The sequence below is a fragment of the Cnephaeus nilssonii genome, assembly GCF_951640355.1.
Source record: "Cnephaeus nilssonii genome assembly, chromosome: 9".
NCBI lineage: Eukaryota > Metazoa > Chordata > Mammalia > Chiroptera > Vespertilionidae > Cnephaeus > Cnephaeus nilssonii.
In genome coordinates, this window is record NC_137080.1 from 82,704,976 (window position 1) to 82,724,062 (window position 19,087).

At 44.8% G+C, this 19,087-nt stretch overlaps 1 protein-coding gene across 9 annotated transcripts in view; it reads right to left on the reverse strand.

The window, feature by feature from the left end:
- Positions 1 to 19,087, reverse strand: part of RUNX2 (RUNX family transcription factor 2) — a gene marked incomplete at its 5' end in the record, with an annotated part of 330,125 nt that overhangs the window by 101,186 nt on the left and 209,852 nt on the right. For 3 of the 9 annotated variants that reach the window (XM_079780441.1, XM_079780438.1, XM_079780444.1), the window contains 2 exons: positions 6,018 to 10,297; positions 12,072 to 12,137. The exons of 4 other annotated variants lie outside the window; for them this stretch is intronic. In XM_079780441.1, coding sequence (XP_079636567.1) covers positions 9,819 to 10,297; positions 12,072 to 12,137 — 545 coding nt within the window. In that variant the 3' untranslated portion in view covers positions 6,018 to 9,818. Of the gene's footprint in view, positions 1 to 6,017; positions 10,298 to 12,071; positions 12,138 to 19,087 lie in introns of those variants that run through there. 2 more of the 9 variants (XM_079780440.1, XM_079780443.1) reach the window with 1 other exon arrangement.

Sequence of the window (19,087 nt, forward strand, 5' to 3'; positions counted from 1 at the left end):
ATTAGAACGGCCTTCAGAGCCATCGTAAGGGGGGAGCAGGACAGTCACCTTTGGTCCCCATTTCTTTCTCCCCAGGATGCTCCTACCTGTGAGATCAAGACCAAGTGAACTTCAAGGACAGCTATGGAGGAAGAAAAGAGGGAGACAAGGTGGGTAGCGTGCCCTGTGCCCTGCAGGGGAGGGAGTGATGACTGGGAGGGAATTGGGAGGGTTTAGCAGGATGGTGTGAAGAGGAAAGGGAACAAGGGGGGGCGTGTTGGAACTGACTACTGACCTGAACCTCTCCACCTGCTCCCAACATCCCTTCCCTCTCTCACTCACTCTCCTGCAGGCCTGAGGAGCAAGCGCTGCCCCAGAGACACGGTCAGAGAGCCAGTCTGTGGCCCTTCCCACCGGGCCCCCTGCTTTCTGGGGCATTGTGAGGTGGCAGGAGCCCGTGCCATGGCTGCTGCTCTGGTCGCCTGGCCCCACCGAGCCCACGGCGCTCTGGCAGCTGCCTGGGACAGAAGCTAGGGGTCTTGCCCATGTGGCATATTCTACAACAAAATAATAACTGAGAGATTTGATGGGCTCTGACAGGGGGAAGAAGGGAGTGAAAAAGATGGAACAAAGATGCCATTTTTAAAGTATTGGCTCCCGTTCAAGATTTCACTATTTTTGATGGCGAGGAGTGAGCAAAAAAAATCCCTCCTGTTGATGAGTATTTTTCTGCAGTCACTGAAAGCCAAAGAGCACGGGGCTTCTGGCTTCCCTCTTGGGGAACCTGCGAGCCAGGCCTCTCTCTGGAGAAGGGAGCAAAGGGCTGGATGGGGAAGGCAGGAGGCTCGCAGGCCCCCAGCGAGCAGCTCCGATGAGGACCGGGTGCCGGAGCACACACTGTGTTTTCAGCTCGGATCCTGTGATCCTCCTGCCAAACAGGGGTTTACAAAGCAAAAACCTCCCGAGAATTCTCATACTTTCTGGCTTATTCTCCTGGTGTTCGTCTTAACAGGAATCAGCTGTTTGCCTTCTCACTTATACAGCATGTTGCCGGGGAGAATTTAGCATCTGGTCTGGCTATTATTAAAAACAAGAACATCCTGCTCTGTTGGGAGAACAGCACCACTGGCAATAAAAGGCCCGAGATCATTTGCATGCAGGAGTCTAGAGATGTGTTTCCTTCAATATCTGCTCGCTCCCTCTTCCACCCTCCCCCTCCCACCCCCACGGCATTCATTTCAAAATTTCCTGATGCATCCATCATTTGCATCGCCGGCTCCCTTTTCTGAAACAAGAGAGGCAGGGCGTCCTTTTGCCTTTCACTGGGAGGCTGGGATCCCTAGTCGTTCAAACGCTGGCCCGCTCTGGCAGTGTGATAAAGTTGAACTACCAGAGGATTTTTTTTTTTTTTAATTTTACAACTGCGGAAATGAAAAAGTAAACAAGACTGGGACTGCATCGGTATTTAGGCTCCAGCTTTTTGTTGTTGTTTTTGTCTTTTTCTGTTTTAAGCAAGGGGCCTGAAGGAACCATATAATATGAAAAATCCTGAGAGGTTTTATTAGCCAATAAAAAAAACAAAAACCTCAGTTCCTATTAACCACTTAACTCCTTGCTAGAGTTTCACACTTGCTTCCTTCTCGCCTCCTTCGCTCCCTCTCAGGCCCACAACGAATGAAGTTGGTCCCCCAGCCTTTCTCTACACAACCTGAGCTCACAGTGTGTGTCCCGGAAGTTGCGGTTGAGAATCATAGTCAATAATGTTCTCTGCATTTCTCATCTGTGAAGCCACTGGGAAGATGATCACAATAAGGAGTCTGATTTTTTTATGCCCCCAAATCCACGCACAAAAAGATTTATCTCTCTCTTTTTTTTGGGGGGGGAGGGAGGAGGATATTTTTTTCCCATTGATTTTAGAGAAAAGGGGAGAGACAGAGAAAGGGAAACATCCGATATGACATCAATTGGTTGCCTCCCACATTGGCCCCAACCCAGGTATGTGTCCTTGACTGGAATCGAACCTGGGATCCTTCAATCCGAAGGCCAACACTCTATCCACTGAGCAAACCGGCCAGGGCCAAGAAGACTTTTTAAATACACTGCCTAAAAGGAGGAAGGGCACCGTGACTTTCAAGATTGAAATATGAAGTGGCTGTTAGAGAAGACAGAATCAGGCTGAGGCATCGCTGGGACATGTAAAGATGGCTCCTCTCATCTGGGGGCCGAAGAATCAAGAGAAACTGAAAGTGAAACTGGTCCGATTGGTTGAACGGTCTGAGATGGAGTTATAAAAAAAAAAAAATGACCTAATTTAAAAAGGAAAGGATGTCAAAGGAGCTTTAGATCATTGTTATTCATTCCCACACCACTATGCATGTCACATGATTATGTTGTTTGCTCTTTGCTATTTTTAAATAATAAATTTGCAAAGTGATATCCATCCATCATCCCATTGTGTTTTAGGAGTTGCTGGTACCTTCCTCTCTCAATCACCCCCTAGCGCTCTGCCGCTGTCTCCTGTGTCTCCCACTGTTGTTCTCCACACCCGCTCATCCAGCACTGCAGGCTCCCGGGAAAAATGTCCCGAGGCCTGAAGTGTACAGGCCACGTGAGGCCTGGCTGCAATGCTGTGTCCTGTCTCTTGTTATGGCGACAAGACTACTTCTTGAGGGGCTTTTGTGGAAGAATTTTAGCATTTTGCTATATGGTCTTGATTTCTTTATGAGAATGACAGGTGGGGGCAATTCTTTCTGTTGGTTCTGGGGTGGGACAGAATGAGCTGGGATGAAGAGAGCAATCCATGAGTTACATCTGCAATGCTCAGACATAAAGCAGGTTTTCCAGAAAACCCCACAGGGTGGCCAGACATTACTGCAACAAGATAGTAAGACAAAGAATTAAAATAAGTTTTAGTAAAGGTTCAGTGGGTTCCCAGAAACTTGATCCTTGGCTTTTCCAACTGGTTGAGCATGTCTGAACAGCAGGGCTGGTTGAATCATAGAAGGCTTTTGAATAAAAGTTTTACAAAAATTAATAATAACCCTTCTTAAATGTCAGCTTCACCGTGCTCCTGGCATTTTGGGGGCACCCAGTGTCCCTGGTCCCCTCTACATAAACTATTTGAAGTGGGGTAACTGCTTCTTCACCATGTGTGGGGTCAAGGCGATGCTCTTCATTTGCAGGGATAACAGACACCGGAGGCAAACGAATGCTGTACCAAGAGGCCTGTGTGTGTGCACCGTGAGCTTCATCTTCCCCTGAATGTCTGCTACGGTGCCTCCTTCCAGCCTCCTTCAGGCATGTAGGCGCGCGCGCGCGCATACACACACACACACACACACACACTGTATTTATTACCCTTAGCACCTGCAGTGGAGCCTTTTCTTTGCTGAATTTTAATTCATAACATTTTTTTAAAACTCCAGTTCCAAGGTCTCCTGATTGAGTAGCTACCGATGGAAAAGCCCTGGGAAGTCACAGTGCACAGAAAGAGTAGCCAGGAGGAGGGCGGTGCCCAGGCCTTTGCTCAGAGCTCCTCATTTAAACAGAGAGCATCAGCTCTCCCTGTACCGGCTCCTACATGGCCGTCCTTAAGCAGCTTCCCCAGGCCCAAGGTGAGAGCCAAGGAAGGAAGAGCAGAGATGGGTGGGAAACAAACTAGAGTAGCCGGTGTACCTAGACCTAGTGTGCTGTCTCAACACCTGCACGGTCTCTGCACCAGCCCCAGGTAGCTCTCCCCACAGGCATCCTTCCCGGCCCCTTCATGCTGACTGTAGGGGCAAATGCATGAGTTGGCCTGGGATCTCGCAGGTGAGCAGGCCCGTGCTCACTAGAACTTGGCAGTCAGTGGAGTTGTGCCCAGACAAACGTAGTGACTATGATAGTCTTACCATAAGCCTCCAACCTTCTTTGATGCCTCCAAACCATTGTTTCCTAGGACTAGTCTCTAAAATGATTTTCAAATAACTGGGACACAGAGACCAGTTGACTGGCTGCCTGTTTTCCTAACAATCTAGGTGGGGTTGTTTGCTCAAAACAGACACCAGTGCCTATTTCTGTTGTGTCTCTTCAATGTGTCGTTATTGTGAATCACCCGTTCCCACAGGGAATGAGAAATGACCCACGAAGCTCCCTAGGCCCTGCTCTCAGACTGTGAATGAGGGCTCCCCCACCTCCTCCCTTGCCTTTTCAGGCTGTTTTCAAATCCCATAAATATAAACACGTGCTCTTCGGCCGCATCTGTACATAATAACTTCAGGGGGCTTCCTGTTTACATGGCGATACCCATTTCCCAGCCAAATAAACTCTGGGACAGAGAGCTGAGGTGTTTATGGGGCCATCTCGGCTGGGATTGAGTTAACAGGAAACACCCACTCTGGGAGAAATGTCTGATGATTAAATATTTGGGGGGCAGGGGACACAAGGGGTCAAAAACACTGCAGCAATTGCTTTCTTCTCCCGCCTGTCGTTTCCCGTAAGAAACAGAAGCAGCCATGATAAACATGGCCAAGCGTCCAGGCCTAACAAAGCCCACAGCTGTGCCGATCGCGGCTGTACCGTGCAATGCACGGAGGAGGGACGGGGTCGGCAAGGCCAGGAGCCTCCCGCGCAGCACACCCAAACCTTAGGGTGCCAGCAGGAGATGGGCTGGAACGGGCTGATGTACCCCCACCACTGGGACGCCCCTCCGTCTTCTCCCTGGCCCTGGCTGTAATGTTTCAATGAGCAGTGTTTCCGCACACCAGACCAGTCAGTAACCTAGCCTGAGAATTTAGAGAGAGCCTCTAGCCCAGCGGTTCTCAATTAGGGGGGTGGGGTGGGGTCCTCCCAGGGGACATCTGGCGATGTCTGGAGATATTTTTCTTTGTCAGGACTGGGGCTGTGCCACTGGCATCCGGTGGGTGAAGCCAGGGCTGCTGCTGAACCCCCAGTGCACAGGGCCCCACTCCCTCCACACAGCGAAGCACCGCCCAGCCGGAAACGTCCCTAGTGCCATGGACCAGCCCAGCGCCTTTCCACAAACCAAGAACCTGAGACCCAGAGGAGACCCAGCTGGAGCGGGAGAGCACGCCCCCCCTGCCCACCTCCCAGGCGACGCCTTTTGAGGTCACACACATGTTTAATTTAAAAGGATAAATAAGTATACATCCTCAGAGAGTTGCAAACAAGTTCCCTGGCCTAAGTCCACTCAAGTGCTTTTAGGATGTCTCCTAGTCTTAGAAATGAGCCGTTTCCACGGTTTCTCAGAAAACAGTGCCCGCGGGGTAAGAGTGAGCGGATCTTAAGGAGGCCTCTAACTAGAGCGTGACGTGTGCCACTGGCCGGCTCTGGAGCTACTCGACACTAGTTTCCTGGTGCCCGTTTTAGAACTGTGGTCAGCCAAGGCCTACAGACAGCACAGACGCAGAAAAAGCCTCCACTCTACCCAGGCCCTCAGCCTCGTCACAGGGGAGGGACTTACCAAAAACAAACAATGGCCCAGAAAAATAAAAAACCATCTGAAAACTATAGTTCTGCTCACAAGTAGAATTTTTCTGAGGCTAGAGCTCTCCAGGCCAAAATCCTTTTTTACTTATCCTTGGGCTCCAGTTGACTGTCTTTTTAAGAACCCAAAAGAGATGTGGGAAGGCAAACAGACTACCCACTGTGGCTGGGCAGCCTGTGATCTGACTACAGGCAGGGGTGTACTTGCTGGCCCGTTCATGTGCTCAGAGATTAGAATCATGAAACCATCGAGGCTGCCGTCTTTACACGCTGACCCGTCCATAGTTGGCAAAGGGGGTGAGCATTCTTTCCTTCAGACACAGGCTGATAAGGAAGTGGATTGACTGCTAGATTCTTTGCCCACCCCTCTTCAGGAGTAGGACAAGAATCCAGCGCTTACCAAGATTTTTTCCCCTCTCATCAGTAACACTGGCTCTCTGCTCTCATTCAGCCCTGGCGAGGCCTATGATCAGTAAGTGCCCAGGTGTAGACAGGAGTAGGCGTGAGACTAGAGAAGAAACCGCAAATGAGGAAAGACCCAATGTACACACATAACAAAACCAAAAAAAGCCATTTTATTGAAAATTAAATTCAAACTTCAAATTAATATTACAATCATGAGAAAAATGCCAAATAATTCAATTTACAGTTGCAACATACAATACAAATAGTCCCTTTGAAGTTCAGAGTAAACTCGTCCACAATCGTGACCTGTGGCACAAAGCAGAATTTGTACAATATGTGCATGGGAAGCAAATCTTGGGCAACAGCGATTGGAAAAAAATAAAAATGAAAAGCTTGTATTTACACAAAATGCTACACATATTTTTGTTCCACAGAAATCTAAGAATGGTAAAGCATATCCAAAAAAAAAAAATGGAATTTTATTCAGAATACCTAAGAAATTACTGTAAATTATGGTTTTTGGCTGATATAGTTCAAAGTACTGCAGTAAAAAGCAAACAGTTATTTGTAAACATGAAGTAAACAAACATCTAAAAAATTCTCACACAGAAAGTATTTTTTAAAGGCATTATCTTTTTTTAAGAATAACAAATCAAGGTTTGGAAGAGTCGTCCTTTATTTTATTTGTCCTCGTTCTTTCGGATATCATCGATATTTCTGCTAAAGCTTTGTGTTTCCATGTATTACCCTGGACTCTGAGTCAGTCCCTTTCCTGGGAATGGAGGGAGCTCTCTAAGCCAGCAAGCAAACCTTCTCCCCTCGGAATTTGCAATGGATGGTCCCTAATCGTGGGATTTCTCTGCTCATTTCTGAAAGGCTCTGGTGGGGGTAAGACAGCCTGAAGAGCAAACAATAGCTCATCTGTCGCGTCTCCCAGTTCCAGGCTGGATGTGATTTCACCATCTAAAGCCAAAGCTGTGGTGCCTGCTCTGGAACTCTGACAGGTTACACTGGGGAGACCCTGGAGCAGACAGAGGAGCGGCTGTCGGCCACGCTGTAGTCGCCAGCAACGTGTGTTCTCTTTCAACCTGAAGGAAACAGAGTGTTGGCTCGTGCGTGGTGCCAGAGCAGTAGGAAGACTGTGCTTTGGTCTTGAAGTCACAAATCATACACGTGACCCAGTGCAATTGAAGGGTTCATTAAAAAAAAAAAAAAAAAGGTAAAAGAAAAATTTAACCCCCAGGCCAAAAAAGGGCAGAATTTGATCTAAAAATGTGAACTACCCCATTGGAGTGGTTGGAGTGAGGGTGGAAGGATGACGTGCTGGAATGTTTCCCATGGGGGAAAAAAAAAAGTTTAAGTGTTTCTGGGTTGCTGCCTGCAGCCACTATAATAGCATTTCAACACAAAAGCATCCCTAAGGTCACTTGGTATGTGTACTGTAAACTTAAAAAAGCCCTTTTTTACATTAGAAACGAACGTACAAATATAGTACCTGTTTTATTAAATAGGGTACAGCTGGCACTGGCGGTAACGTTTTTATGTCAATTAATTAAAGTTGAAATGTGTAACCAGACACTGGCTTCTTTAAGTGCTGCTGAAACAAACACACACATTTTACACTTACAAATAAATGGACAGTGGCGTGCTTCAAGCTACCACACACAAACAATAAATAGTATCAGTTACTACTTCCATCTTACTTAGTAATAGAAAAGTGGCTTCTTGATCTAAGCATACTTGGTATACAACCTTTAGAAGGCAACGTGTTTTGTTTTGCTTTGGTTTCCCCTCAATTTTTATTAGGAGGAATCGGGACGAATGCCTGGTGAGAGGCACAGGTCCCACAGCCGGGCAAGCTGTCCTGCAACACTTGGTGGCTGAGGAAGGTGGGCTTGAGGGTCACTAGAGAGAGCAAGGGGCCTCTGGGAGCTGGAGGCAAATCTCTACCAAGTTCTGCCAACAGGGGCACAGAATTCAAACGAAGGGGCCCTGACCGGTGGGGAGGAGGGCGGGGATTTGCCTGGTGGTGTCATGAAATGATCCTGGCTTGGATTATTAAGGAGTCACACTTGAGAATTCGCCATGTGGCTGCCAGAGAGGTCAAAGTGCATCCTACAGGAGGGCTTTTGCTCAAGTTCATAGACAGTAATAGACACCAGACTCCACATAGTTTTGCCTTCCCTTTACCCTCCACTGTGAGAAATCCGAATGTCTAAGGTTGTATGTGGGGCCCTGAAGGCTGGTATGTTCTCTCAGATCGGCTGTGCGCTGGAACTGGCCTGCTGCTTCAGAGGACCCTGCTCCCATAAGACAATGACTTAATTCTGCTCCTTTAAATGCAAATCCTGCGGAGAGGTGCCAGTGGGGCCTTAAGCTGGGCAGTTTTGGGCTCCCCTGACCTACTGCTTGGTAAGGCGGGTGCGCTGGGAAGCTCTGGTGCAATTCCGCGTTCCTGTGCTGTGTGTATCATTGCCGATCCCTTAGCCACAGGTGTGGCTCTAGGCTCACTGCGTCTTCACTATGCAGCCTGGCGATTTAGAGTTCTGCTATGAAACCACAGAACATTTTCTGCAGTTCAAGGACTCTCTTGTGCTTGTCTTTTTTTAATATGACAAGAGTCATCGCTATTTGAAATAAATGAGAAAACCACATCACTCCAGCATTTCATGCTGATAAAGGGCAACCTAAGTGATAAAGGGCTAAGAGTTGTTTTTTAAAATCCCTAATTATTGCTTTAAAAGGCAAAGCTGTGTTAGAGGCGATCAAAGATCTGAAAGAACGAAACATAACATTTCCTTCATACGTCACAAAAACAAGCTACATCTAAAATATTTGGAGATGGAAGTATTTTTAAAAATCACATTGTGCCCAGATGAACTGAAATTGCTTAGCAATATTTCAGGTATGGCTCTAGCCCAGAAGAAATTTGTTATTTAATAAAGAGCACTTTTAGAGACCGAAGTCAACACATCAATACACTAAGAAATGTTTCAAGGGTCCAAATGTCATTAAATAATTATAAATATATCTTTAAAGTTATATGACCATTCACTTAGCAAGTTACCTCAGATTTTACACATATTCATAATTTAAAAAAAAACAACAACAATAACACGCAGCCAACACAAACACTATCTATACCATTATGGCTATAATAAGGTATTGCCATTTTCAGTTTTGCATAAAAGAAGGAGAGGGGTTTCAGGATGGTATTTCTTTTTGGTTAAATGGGAAAGGGGGAGGAAAAATTACAAAAAAGTAAAATAAAATAACCTTTCCTGATCAGTATTTTTGAAGTCACTTTCTTAAAGTAGGAAAAAAGGAGAGAAAAAAACTGAACCGACCAGTTCAAAGGAGCACTTGCAGCAAATCTGCAGGCCAGGTTGGGAACAGTTACACTGCACGGAAGCATCATGCTGCCTCCTTCCCTTCGCGAGCACCGCGACTGGCTTTGCCAGCGGGTCTGCAGCGTGCGCGGGCCCCACGCGGCTGCACCGTGAGGACGCGTGGTTTGAGCAGAGAGGAAGCGCTTTGCTCTTCTTCCTCCTGAACCTGGAGTCCACCTCTCTGAATCGGCATATGAACAGGTGATTGATAACAGACCAAACAACAGCGACAAAAATACCTTTTTTTCTTTTGTTTGTAAAAGTACACGTGTGTGTGTGTGTGTGTGTGTGTGTGTGTGTGTTTTCTATTTAAAGAAAAAATAGATCGAAAACCTGAAACCTGATTATGATTGTCTCTCTTGGCCTTTTGCTTCTCAACAGCTACCCTCTTACGGTTGCAAGAGCATGACTGAGTGAGTGAGTGAAAAAATCTTCTAAGAAATAGGCACTTTGTAGATAGCTGATCGATATACATATATACGCACTCTCTCTATATATATGTATATATTGATGCATTTGGGATGTGGCTCCCAGATACCGCTGGGCCACGGCTGAGGAATTTCAATACGGTCGCCAAACGGATTCATCCATTCTGCCACTAGAATTCAAAACAGTTGGGGAACTGCTGTGGCTTCCATCAGCGTCAACACCATCATTCTGGTTAGGCAAATTGGGGTTTAATAGCGTGCTGCCATTCGAGGTGGTGGTGCATGGCGGGAGCATTCTGGAGGGAGAGCGGTCTCCCCCTGGCACCATGGGGAACTGATAGGATCCTGACGAAGTGCCATAGTAGAGATATGGAGTGCTGCTGGCCTGGAAGGGTCCGCTCTGGCTTTGGGAAGAGCCGGGGTAGGGTGGTGGCAGGTAGGTGTGGTAGTGAGTGGTGGCGGACATACCGAGGGACATGCCTGAGGTGACTGGCGGGGTGTAAGTAAAGGTGGCTGGATAGTGCATTCGTGGGTTGGAGAAGCGGCTCTCAGTGAGGGATGAAATGCTGGGGAACTGCCTGGGGTCTGAAAAAGGGCCCAGTTCTGAAGCACCTAAAAATTACAACAGAAGATGGGGGGAAAAATCTGTAAATATCAATTAAAATAATGAAAGAAATTTTTTACAAGAAAAAAGAAAACTTTAGCTTCCCCCACAGGAACAGCAAGCCACAAACAGACCTTCAAATGCACAGGTCGCTGCAGTCTTTTTTTTTTTTCCTCCCCCCGACCCCCTCTTAGCGGCATTTTGTCCTTAAGCTCCTCACCCCCAGAGAACATCAAAGGGCTTTAAAAACCCAAACATGTGCTAGGTCATATGTGTAAACCAACCCAACACTCATCATATAGATTCACTCACCAGACTTTAACACTGACTCTTCATTGATTGTTTTCTCTCTTTTTGTTTCTTGTTGCACCTCACATATTTGAAGGTGACATTTTTTTTTACTAAGGCATACTAGCTTCATTTTCTCAACCAAATGGAAAGAAATTCCAAAACCATCAGTTTTGCTATTGGTACTCTTGGCCCCCCTTCATCAATGAAGGAACTTTAAGAAGATCCCCTAACATGTTCCTATCACTGCTTTTCAACTTGTGAAATAATTTGAAATCTTCTTTATCTTAGTAACAGATTTCAAAAATCAAACCAGACTGCAATCAAGGAAGATTTCAATGTATTCTGAACTATATTAATTATCTGGGGATATATAAGGAGGGTCTAGCCCTTAGAAATTCTCCTGAGGGTCATAAACTAAATAAGTAGCTTTAAAAAGGAGGCTTATGCCCGACCATAGGTTGAGTGTTGACCTATGAACCAGGAGGTCACGGTTCAATTCCTGGTCAGGCTACATGCCTGGGTTGTAGGCTCAATCCCCAGTAGGGGGCATGCAGGAAGCAGCCAATCAATGATTCTCTCTCATCACTGATGTTTCTATCTCTCTCGCCCTCTCCCTTCCTCTCTGAAATTAATAAAAATATATTAACAATTTAAAATGAAAATAAATAAAAGTGGGGCTTAGTACCCAGAAATCATTGCATTTCAAGCCTCGATAGTAGACATAGGACTGATTTAGGCCAGGTGCTGACAGAAGTTTTTGTGAAAGGCTCTCTGGGTAGGGGACACATGAGGAGGGCACGTCACCATCCATGTATCAGGCCCCCGTACCACATCCTATAGAATTCGTTTCAGGCCACTTTGAACAGGTAACGGGGAGACAAAGATGGTTTCCCCTGAAATGTGAAGTCCTTTAGCTGCTAAAACCAACAGCGTGCTTCCTTGATTGATATTTCTGGTGCTGTGCATATGAAACCACAGTTATAAACCACTTCATGTGGAAATCAGTTTTCAAAGATCGGGTTATGATTTTCTAAAATTGACAGATGTGACAAGCCCTTTTATGATACCAGTGTTCTTAAGGTTTTGACCGCATCTAAAATCTTCCAATTCTTTGAATCTTGTGTATTTTGCTTTTCTGATAGCTGTTCTCTATAAGGGGAAGCATCTGGTAACCCGTGAAGCCTTGGGGAGTAGGTACTTCTTCAGCCCCATTTTTATTTAGCACTTGTTCTTAGATGCTCCAATACTTGTTGAATGAATAACTCTAATACTTTTCTTTCAAGGTGCTGAGTGAGAGTTGTTCATTTCTGTTCAAGTGCACACTGCCGGTGACCTTCACAAAATGCCAGGACTTTGCGCCACCGTGTGCATTTGTAATAAAACCGTGACTGTTTAAAGCAATATGCAGTTAACCAAAGTTTTTCTCACCAATCGGACAGCAGCCATCAGACAGCCCACCCGGCCCCGCCCAGCAATGGTTAAAAGTCTCACCTGCCTGGCTCTTCTTACTGAGAGGGGAAGGCCAGAGGCAGAAGTCAGAGGTGGCAGTGTCATCATCTGTAAAACGAGGGGGATGAGCTCTAAGTTCCCTTCCATCTACGTGCTATGCCGTGAATTCCAAGACAGAAGGAGAAGCAACAGCCTTAAAGGAGCGGGAGGCAGAGAGATTCCCACCCCCTCGTTAGTACGTTCCCGGAATCCACAGGCCCCAGCAGCAGAGGCTGAAAAGCTAGTGAGCAGCTTCTAATACCAGAAGCAAACACTTTCAAGATGACAAACCAAAACTAACACCGTCTGGGCAGTTACCCTCTGCTTTTTATAAATCCTTCCCTCCTCCACTGGCCTCTACCTAAGCCCTCCCAAATACGAAATTCTGACAAGCTCAAGTTTAAACATGGAGAAGGAGTGATGATGACAGAATCGCAAATGGGAGCAGATGAGATGGAACGCCTCCCCGCCCCGTGCTTCTGCGTGCCGTACAGGAGACAGGCACAACACGAGGCCACAGATGTTCCTCAGCCCCCTCTCACTGCAGAACATCTAGGTGAACTTGAGTTGGCAGAGCTAATAGTTACAGGCGGGCCACTTCTGTACACATTAAGCTCAATGCTCGGATCATGTGAAAGAAACCAGAATAATGGGAGCAATTTCCAACAGAAGTCACACTTAAAACATCAACGTCTGTCCCCTCCGCCCTCCTCCCACCACCCTAGAAGCAGAGAGCTCACACAGAGAGGCTTGCCAACGTAAAAAAACGCTTCTCGTGGGCATTTGTACTTAAAATATACTGTAGTCATAATTAAAATTCCATGTGGTTTCCCTTGTTTTGATGCAGAAGCCTTATTAAAACCCTTTATGTGAGGCCCTGCCAGTAAACTCCAATATGGTTTTGAATTTATCCCTCCACCTTTTCTATTTCACCTGATCCATGTTGCTGATGTTTTTATTATCCATAGCATGCCAGGATCGCTGCACTTTTTCAGTTTATTGATGCCAGCTAATGCAAATTGACATTCATTTTTTCAATTAATGAGCTCTGGTTGTGGTTTATAGGAAACAATGCAACAAATTTCTGCTAGGTTTACAGAATTTTGACCAATCATTTTTGGTCCCTGGAGACTGTAAGGTTTTGAGCAGTAACTCCTTCTGGGCAAAGAGAGCTAATGCGAACATTAAATAAATTACACAGTAATTTTTATAACTTACAAAAAATGGAATTTTCTGGAAGTTGCTTAGTCATTTTGTGTTTACAAGAAATGTTTCTGAAACATACTGCAATGTGTTCTGTATGAAGAACACAGTATCATATGAGATCTCTTACATCAGCGATTTTCAACCAGTATGCCGCAAGAATTTTTAAAATATGCAATACCTGACTATTTAGTCAGGGGCACTGACCTTTTTTCTGTGAGTCCTGTCAAATAAAAAAAAAATGACAACAGCCAACACAACAATAGCTGTCCGGTGTGAATGAATCAAAATCATACTTTTTTTTTTGTCAGATCGGCAAAAAATATATTTTTCAGTATGCCACAGAATTTTAGTAATTAGTTTATGTATGCCATGAGATGAAAAAGGTTGAAAATCACTGCCTTATAATAATCTACAATGGGGCGATGGAAACAACATAAACCCTTTCCTCATCTTCAACTTATTTATAATAATTGTTGCAGGAGCAAATGATATAACTAATTTTTCTTTCATTGAATAGGGTTCCATCTCTACTTCTAATTTCTGTTTTGTATATGAACTCAGGTGTTCTTTTAGACAGCCTTCTTGGGTTATTTTGACGCTGTGTCCCGAATTATTCATTCCTGTGTCACTAGCCACATTATAACTACAAATTTAAAAAATAGTCCTAGATATCATATCAATGAAACTACAGAAAACATGAATCTATTTGTTAAAAGGGTCAAGATGAAAGCCTGGAGAGTCTGGAATGTACTGTTACCCCAGTCTAATTTTATAAATGTGAGACCAAGGTTCAGTAACCGCCCCAGTGATGTGCCTTGTAGTCTCTGAGCTCCCCAGGGAAGTTTAAACTCCTGACTGCATCCTACTGATTAAATTAAGCCAGTGCTGCCAGAAGTTACTGGCGCCCATGATAAACGTGGGACATCTTCCCGATGCGCTGGTTTTACTCCACCTGGAGTCAGGGTAGACCATACAACAAACAAAGGATATGATATGGGCTAAATGCAACACCTGGGTGAATTTTTAGACAGACAAAATATGACTTGGACAAAAAAACTTTGCACTTGTGAAGCTTTAGGCTATGTCTCCAGACGCCCTAAAGCACCCTCTTACCTTCCCCTGCTGGTTGGGGGCTCTGATAGAAAAACTCAAATTTCTCATCTACTGTGTAGATCATCCTAATCTAACCCGTTGACAAATAGGAAAGGGAAGGTCCAGAGAAGGGGAGCCATTTATTCTACAAAATCAAGCAGTTTAAGAGAGACTGAGCCACAAACTAGCCAGACCTCTTTGACTTCTAACCTCTTCGGAATCTCATTTGTCCTGAAGGAATCTGGTTGATACAATCACAGATGCATATATATTTCCTGCCTTAAAAGTCTATTTGCATAAGTACATTCGCCTGAAAATATTTAAGTAGGCTCTTCTGGTGCCTATATATTGGCCCAATGAGAGTTACGGTCTTTGGAATACTTTTAAGAACTCTTTTAAGTCCTGTTGTTGATCTAACCTACTCAATAGTGAGCAATTAGTTCAGTTGCTCATGACATAATGTGAATGAGACCAAGGTCAAGGGTTTGATTCCCTAAGGACCTGCTGGCTTCCTACAGATACATTTCATTCTAGACCTGCTATCTGCACCCCTAGCCACAGTCAGACAGCTTGCAGATGAATGCAGCTATCACAAACACAGATGCGAAAACCTTGCTCATTTAAATAGCAGCAGCAGCAAAAGCTTTTCACAACCTCATATACAGGGGGAAGAATAGTTCAATAAGATGCCCATGACACACAAATAAAAATAAAATCAATGTTAAAAATAAAAAAAAAAATGTTCCCTCTTCCCCCACCCAAGATCTATGGGTAAAAAGGAAATAACTTCTCTTTACCCAACCAGGTTTCTTGGGTCTTCAAAGCAAGAAAAGCAAGATAAGGGAAGATAAAAGAGAACCTCTGATCTTTAATACTCGTCGCCTGCAACTCCCCACTCAGCGTCTTTCACACACTGCTTGTTAATGCCAGCGATCTTGCCCGGGTCACGCTTAACTCGTAACTGAAGAGTGGGCTGTTGAGGGCAGAGATCTGTAGAACCCTTGTTTATCTCTCCTTCAGTGCTTAATGACAACAATACTTGATGTTTCCAAGCCTGTACCTAGCATTTTAGCATACATTTTCTCATTTAGGCCCTCAATAAATAATGGTTGGTTGAAAGTGAGCAAGGAGATCTCTAAAATGAAAGGAAATAGTTTTGTTGTTTTTTTAAATAACAGACTGGGTACTCGCCATTTGAGGCTGTCAGCTGGGAAACACGGTGCCGTGCCTCATGCCCTGTAAACAGTGGAATTACACATCCCCGCTGAGGAGGAAGGTAGGGCCGAGGAAAAGAAAAAGGGGCCTAAATCCAGGCGGGACGTCCGTTGGCATATTTAGAGTTGTCTGCCCTGCTTCTTGAACGCAAGGGTATAAATGTACATCATGAAAAGCCATCATACTTCTCAGCAATGAGGTGTGAACTTCAAAGCTTCATTGGGGCCTTTTAAATGACAGGAGCTACTGCTCCAACCAATCTCAAATAAAGTCCAAGTACTTTTTATGAACCCCCCTCACGGTGTTCTTTCTACTGGAACACAGAATACACAAGCTCTCTAGGGCTCCTCTCCTCTAAGAATCTTCTTCCCCTTCCCCTTCCACCCTTTTGGCTGCCCCCTCCACAACTGCTCTATTATATGATTTCCTATTTCACTCCTGTTCCAATAGCATCTACTTTCCGTATCATTCTTTTGGGCTCTTCGTCAATACTTTACTGAATTGTTAGCTGTTTCTTAGCCTGTTCTCTCCAACTGCAAAGTAAGCTTTGGATGGTCAATGTCATGATTTACTTTCTTCTCCTATCCCTCAGAATCTTCTATATTCGAAGAGCTTACAGGTTTTTTAATTTTGTGTATGAGTGGAGGGATACAAGAATGAATAAGTGAATTCGGCATCAGGAACTCTGTATGATAACTGGTACATTTTTGACACATTAAAAAAATTAATATAATAAGAATTAAGCAATGATGGCATCAAACCTGAAACGTAATCTGACTACCATTCCATACCCATAAAATTGTGTGAAATTCTCTCTAAAGAGTGTTCAAAGCTCTTCCCAGGCATCGCTATGTCACCGGACCTCATGTTTCACACAGGGGCCCGCACATGGCAGTTGCCACTGGTGAACAGACAGATGCCTCTGGTGTTGTCCCCAGTGTCCTTAGAGACTGTATCTGTGTGTACGTCTACACTGAGAAGCCATGGGGAGAAGACATGAAGGAGGAAGAGGGCCAGGCCAGACATGCATAGCCCACAGGCAAGTTAGTGAGCACACTTGCCCTCGGGGCCCTAGGGTAACCGATGTGGCTGCAGTCCTGTTATTTAATGTTTGGAGTAGGTGGTAAAGATAACCGAGGGTAAAGCTCACGTGCTGCGTGAATTTCTAGACTAATATGTAGAGCTGGTGTGTAAGAATTGTCAGGAATCACAGATAGCCTTTGTAGATGGAGAAACGGAGATATGGCGTCACAAGATTAAAACGTAGTTCTACCCCAGGTGGGAGCATTCCACTCTACCTCTGCGGCTGGCCACAGCGTGACGGGGGAAGGGTGGAGGAGCAGCTTCCTGGCTTTCGTTAGATCTGCATTCGTGAAAACACACCTGGGAGGGGAACATCTTCCACTTACACTACCTTTCCAGGCCACACAGGTGGCAGAGCCTTAAAACCAGAGGGTGTCACCCCCAACCAGCACAGGCCAGCCACTTCTCACAGGCATGAATCAGCAATTCTGCCAAAAATAAAGAGGAGGCTATTGGCGTATTCCGAGTCCTCTGTCCTCCTTTACCAAGGTCATGTCCCACTACTCCTCAGTGAGAACCCCCTCTTCATGGCAGGCCATGTACTCAGGACACCCCTGGAGCTGGGTTCATGCTCTCCACAGACTCCCGCCACCTCTCTTCTCTCTCTCAGACAGAGTAAGCCCAGTCTTTAGATCTCACCACTACACAAGGACTTCCCAGGCACACAGATTCTCACCATCTTTTCTTTATCATGTGCATCTTGAATATTTGTGATGTAAAGTTGACCTCTCTGTGCATTTTAAGGAGTTGTCATTGGTTTTAGGTAAGTATTTTCATTTTCCAACTAAAGGAAAGCAAATTAAGAATAAGAACCTCGTGTCCTTTTTGATCCTACTAGTACAGAGCCTGGTGCTGAAAAAAGATGGGTTCTTCAAAAAAAAGTGCTAAACAAATAAATGACTAGCATAGTCTCAAAGCAGGCAACATGACAGAGCAGAAATGCTATGTAAACATTATCCAAAATCAATCTTAGACTATATGCAGACCATTCCTTTGCATTTTCTACATTGAGGTTATAAGGGATTTTACATCGATTTTCTTAATTTCCCTGAATTTGTCTTCTTACACTAAAATGATCAGGTATCTATCACTAAATTAGTTTTACTTTTAATTTCCCCAGATAATAACTGGAAAATATATCTTATATGGGAGAAATGTAATGGGTCATGTGATGGAGAAGAAACCAGCAAAATGAGAATCTGAAATTAATTTTTAAGATAATGAAAGATCAGACTAGCAAACTCCATCGTTTTTGCAAAAGAGTGGAAAAGCGCCTTGACTATCCAGTATAAATATTTATTTTCCGTGTTGTAATGAATTGTACTTTTCCACTGCATGCTCACAAATTCTGAAAAACCAGCTGATCCCAAGGCTAAGAAAGTATGCTATGCTGAAGGAAAGGGGCGGGGGGACCCAACAACCTGCCAGTTTTCAGAAACTTCAACCATTCCTTAAACTCACCCAAATTTTGAGGATATTGTTGGAATAATATATTTCCTCTCTGTGAAGGGAAAGGAGGCAGGCGGTAGGAGAGGTGTGCGTGTGTGTGTATGTGTTCAGAGGGAGAGTAAGAGAGAAGGAAGAAACCAAGGTTTGTGGGTGGGGGAGAAACGGAGGAAAAATGAGAGATCTTGCTAGGCCTTGATTAAGAACTTTTTAAAGGCTAGGAAGGGTGGATAGTCTTTGAAACCAGATCCGCTGCAGGAAGGAGGCCAGCACCCAGGACACCGTGTCTTTCAGAAGAGGCCACCCACGGTGCCGCGGCGGTCATATGACTGCTCTGTCACATCCTGAAGCCATTTCCAGCCCATGCACACGTCTGTGCTCCCATTTAGAGAGGATGGGATATATTGGGAACACACATATGGAAACACTTTCAGAGAATCAGTTTCCATGAAATTCATAATGAGCCAAGTGGCTTCAGATGTGGTTGCGTTCCTCCGATTAGCCAGGAAAAGAAAAAAAGGAAAAAAAGGAAGAAAAAAGGGACAAATCCACCCTTTCAGACCTTATTTCAGTTTCAGAGAAATTAAAAACCACTAATGACTTATGGCTACCAAAACATGGAGCCACAATTAAGAAAGAAGGAACTAGGAAAAGGAGGGAAAGACGTTTAAAAGCAGTAGTCTATCTCTCCTAAAAATAACAGCTTTAACATCAGTAATCTCATCTTCAATCGGGAGGAGGCTCTCCTGTGATGGTATCTGCCTGGAGTGGATGAATTTTCTGACATCCTGGCAGAATGTTGCGCGCATGCGCACATTGGGAGGTAATTCGGAGGGAGGCGGAGGCTAGAGGACCGGCTCTTATTTGATAACATATGTGGCCAATTAAGATTATTTTAAAAATTGCAACTAAATGATAAATTGTTCCTAAGTAAATCTTTCAAAAAAGCTCGAATGCAGAAGGGACAGCCTGGTATT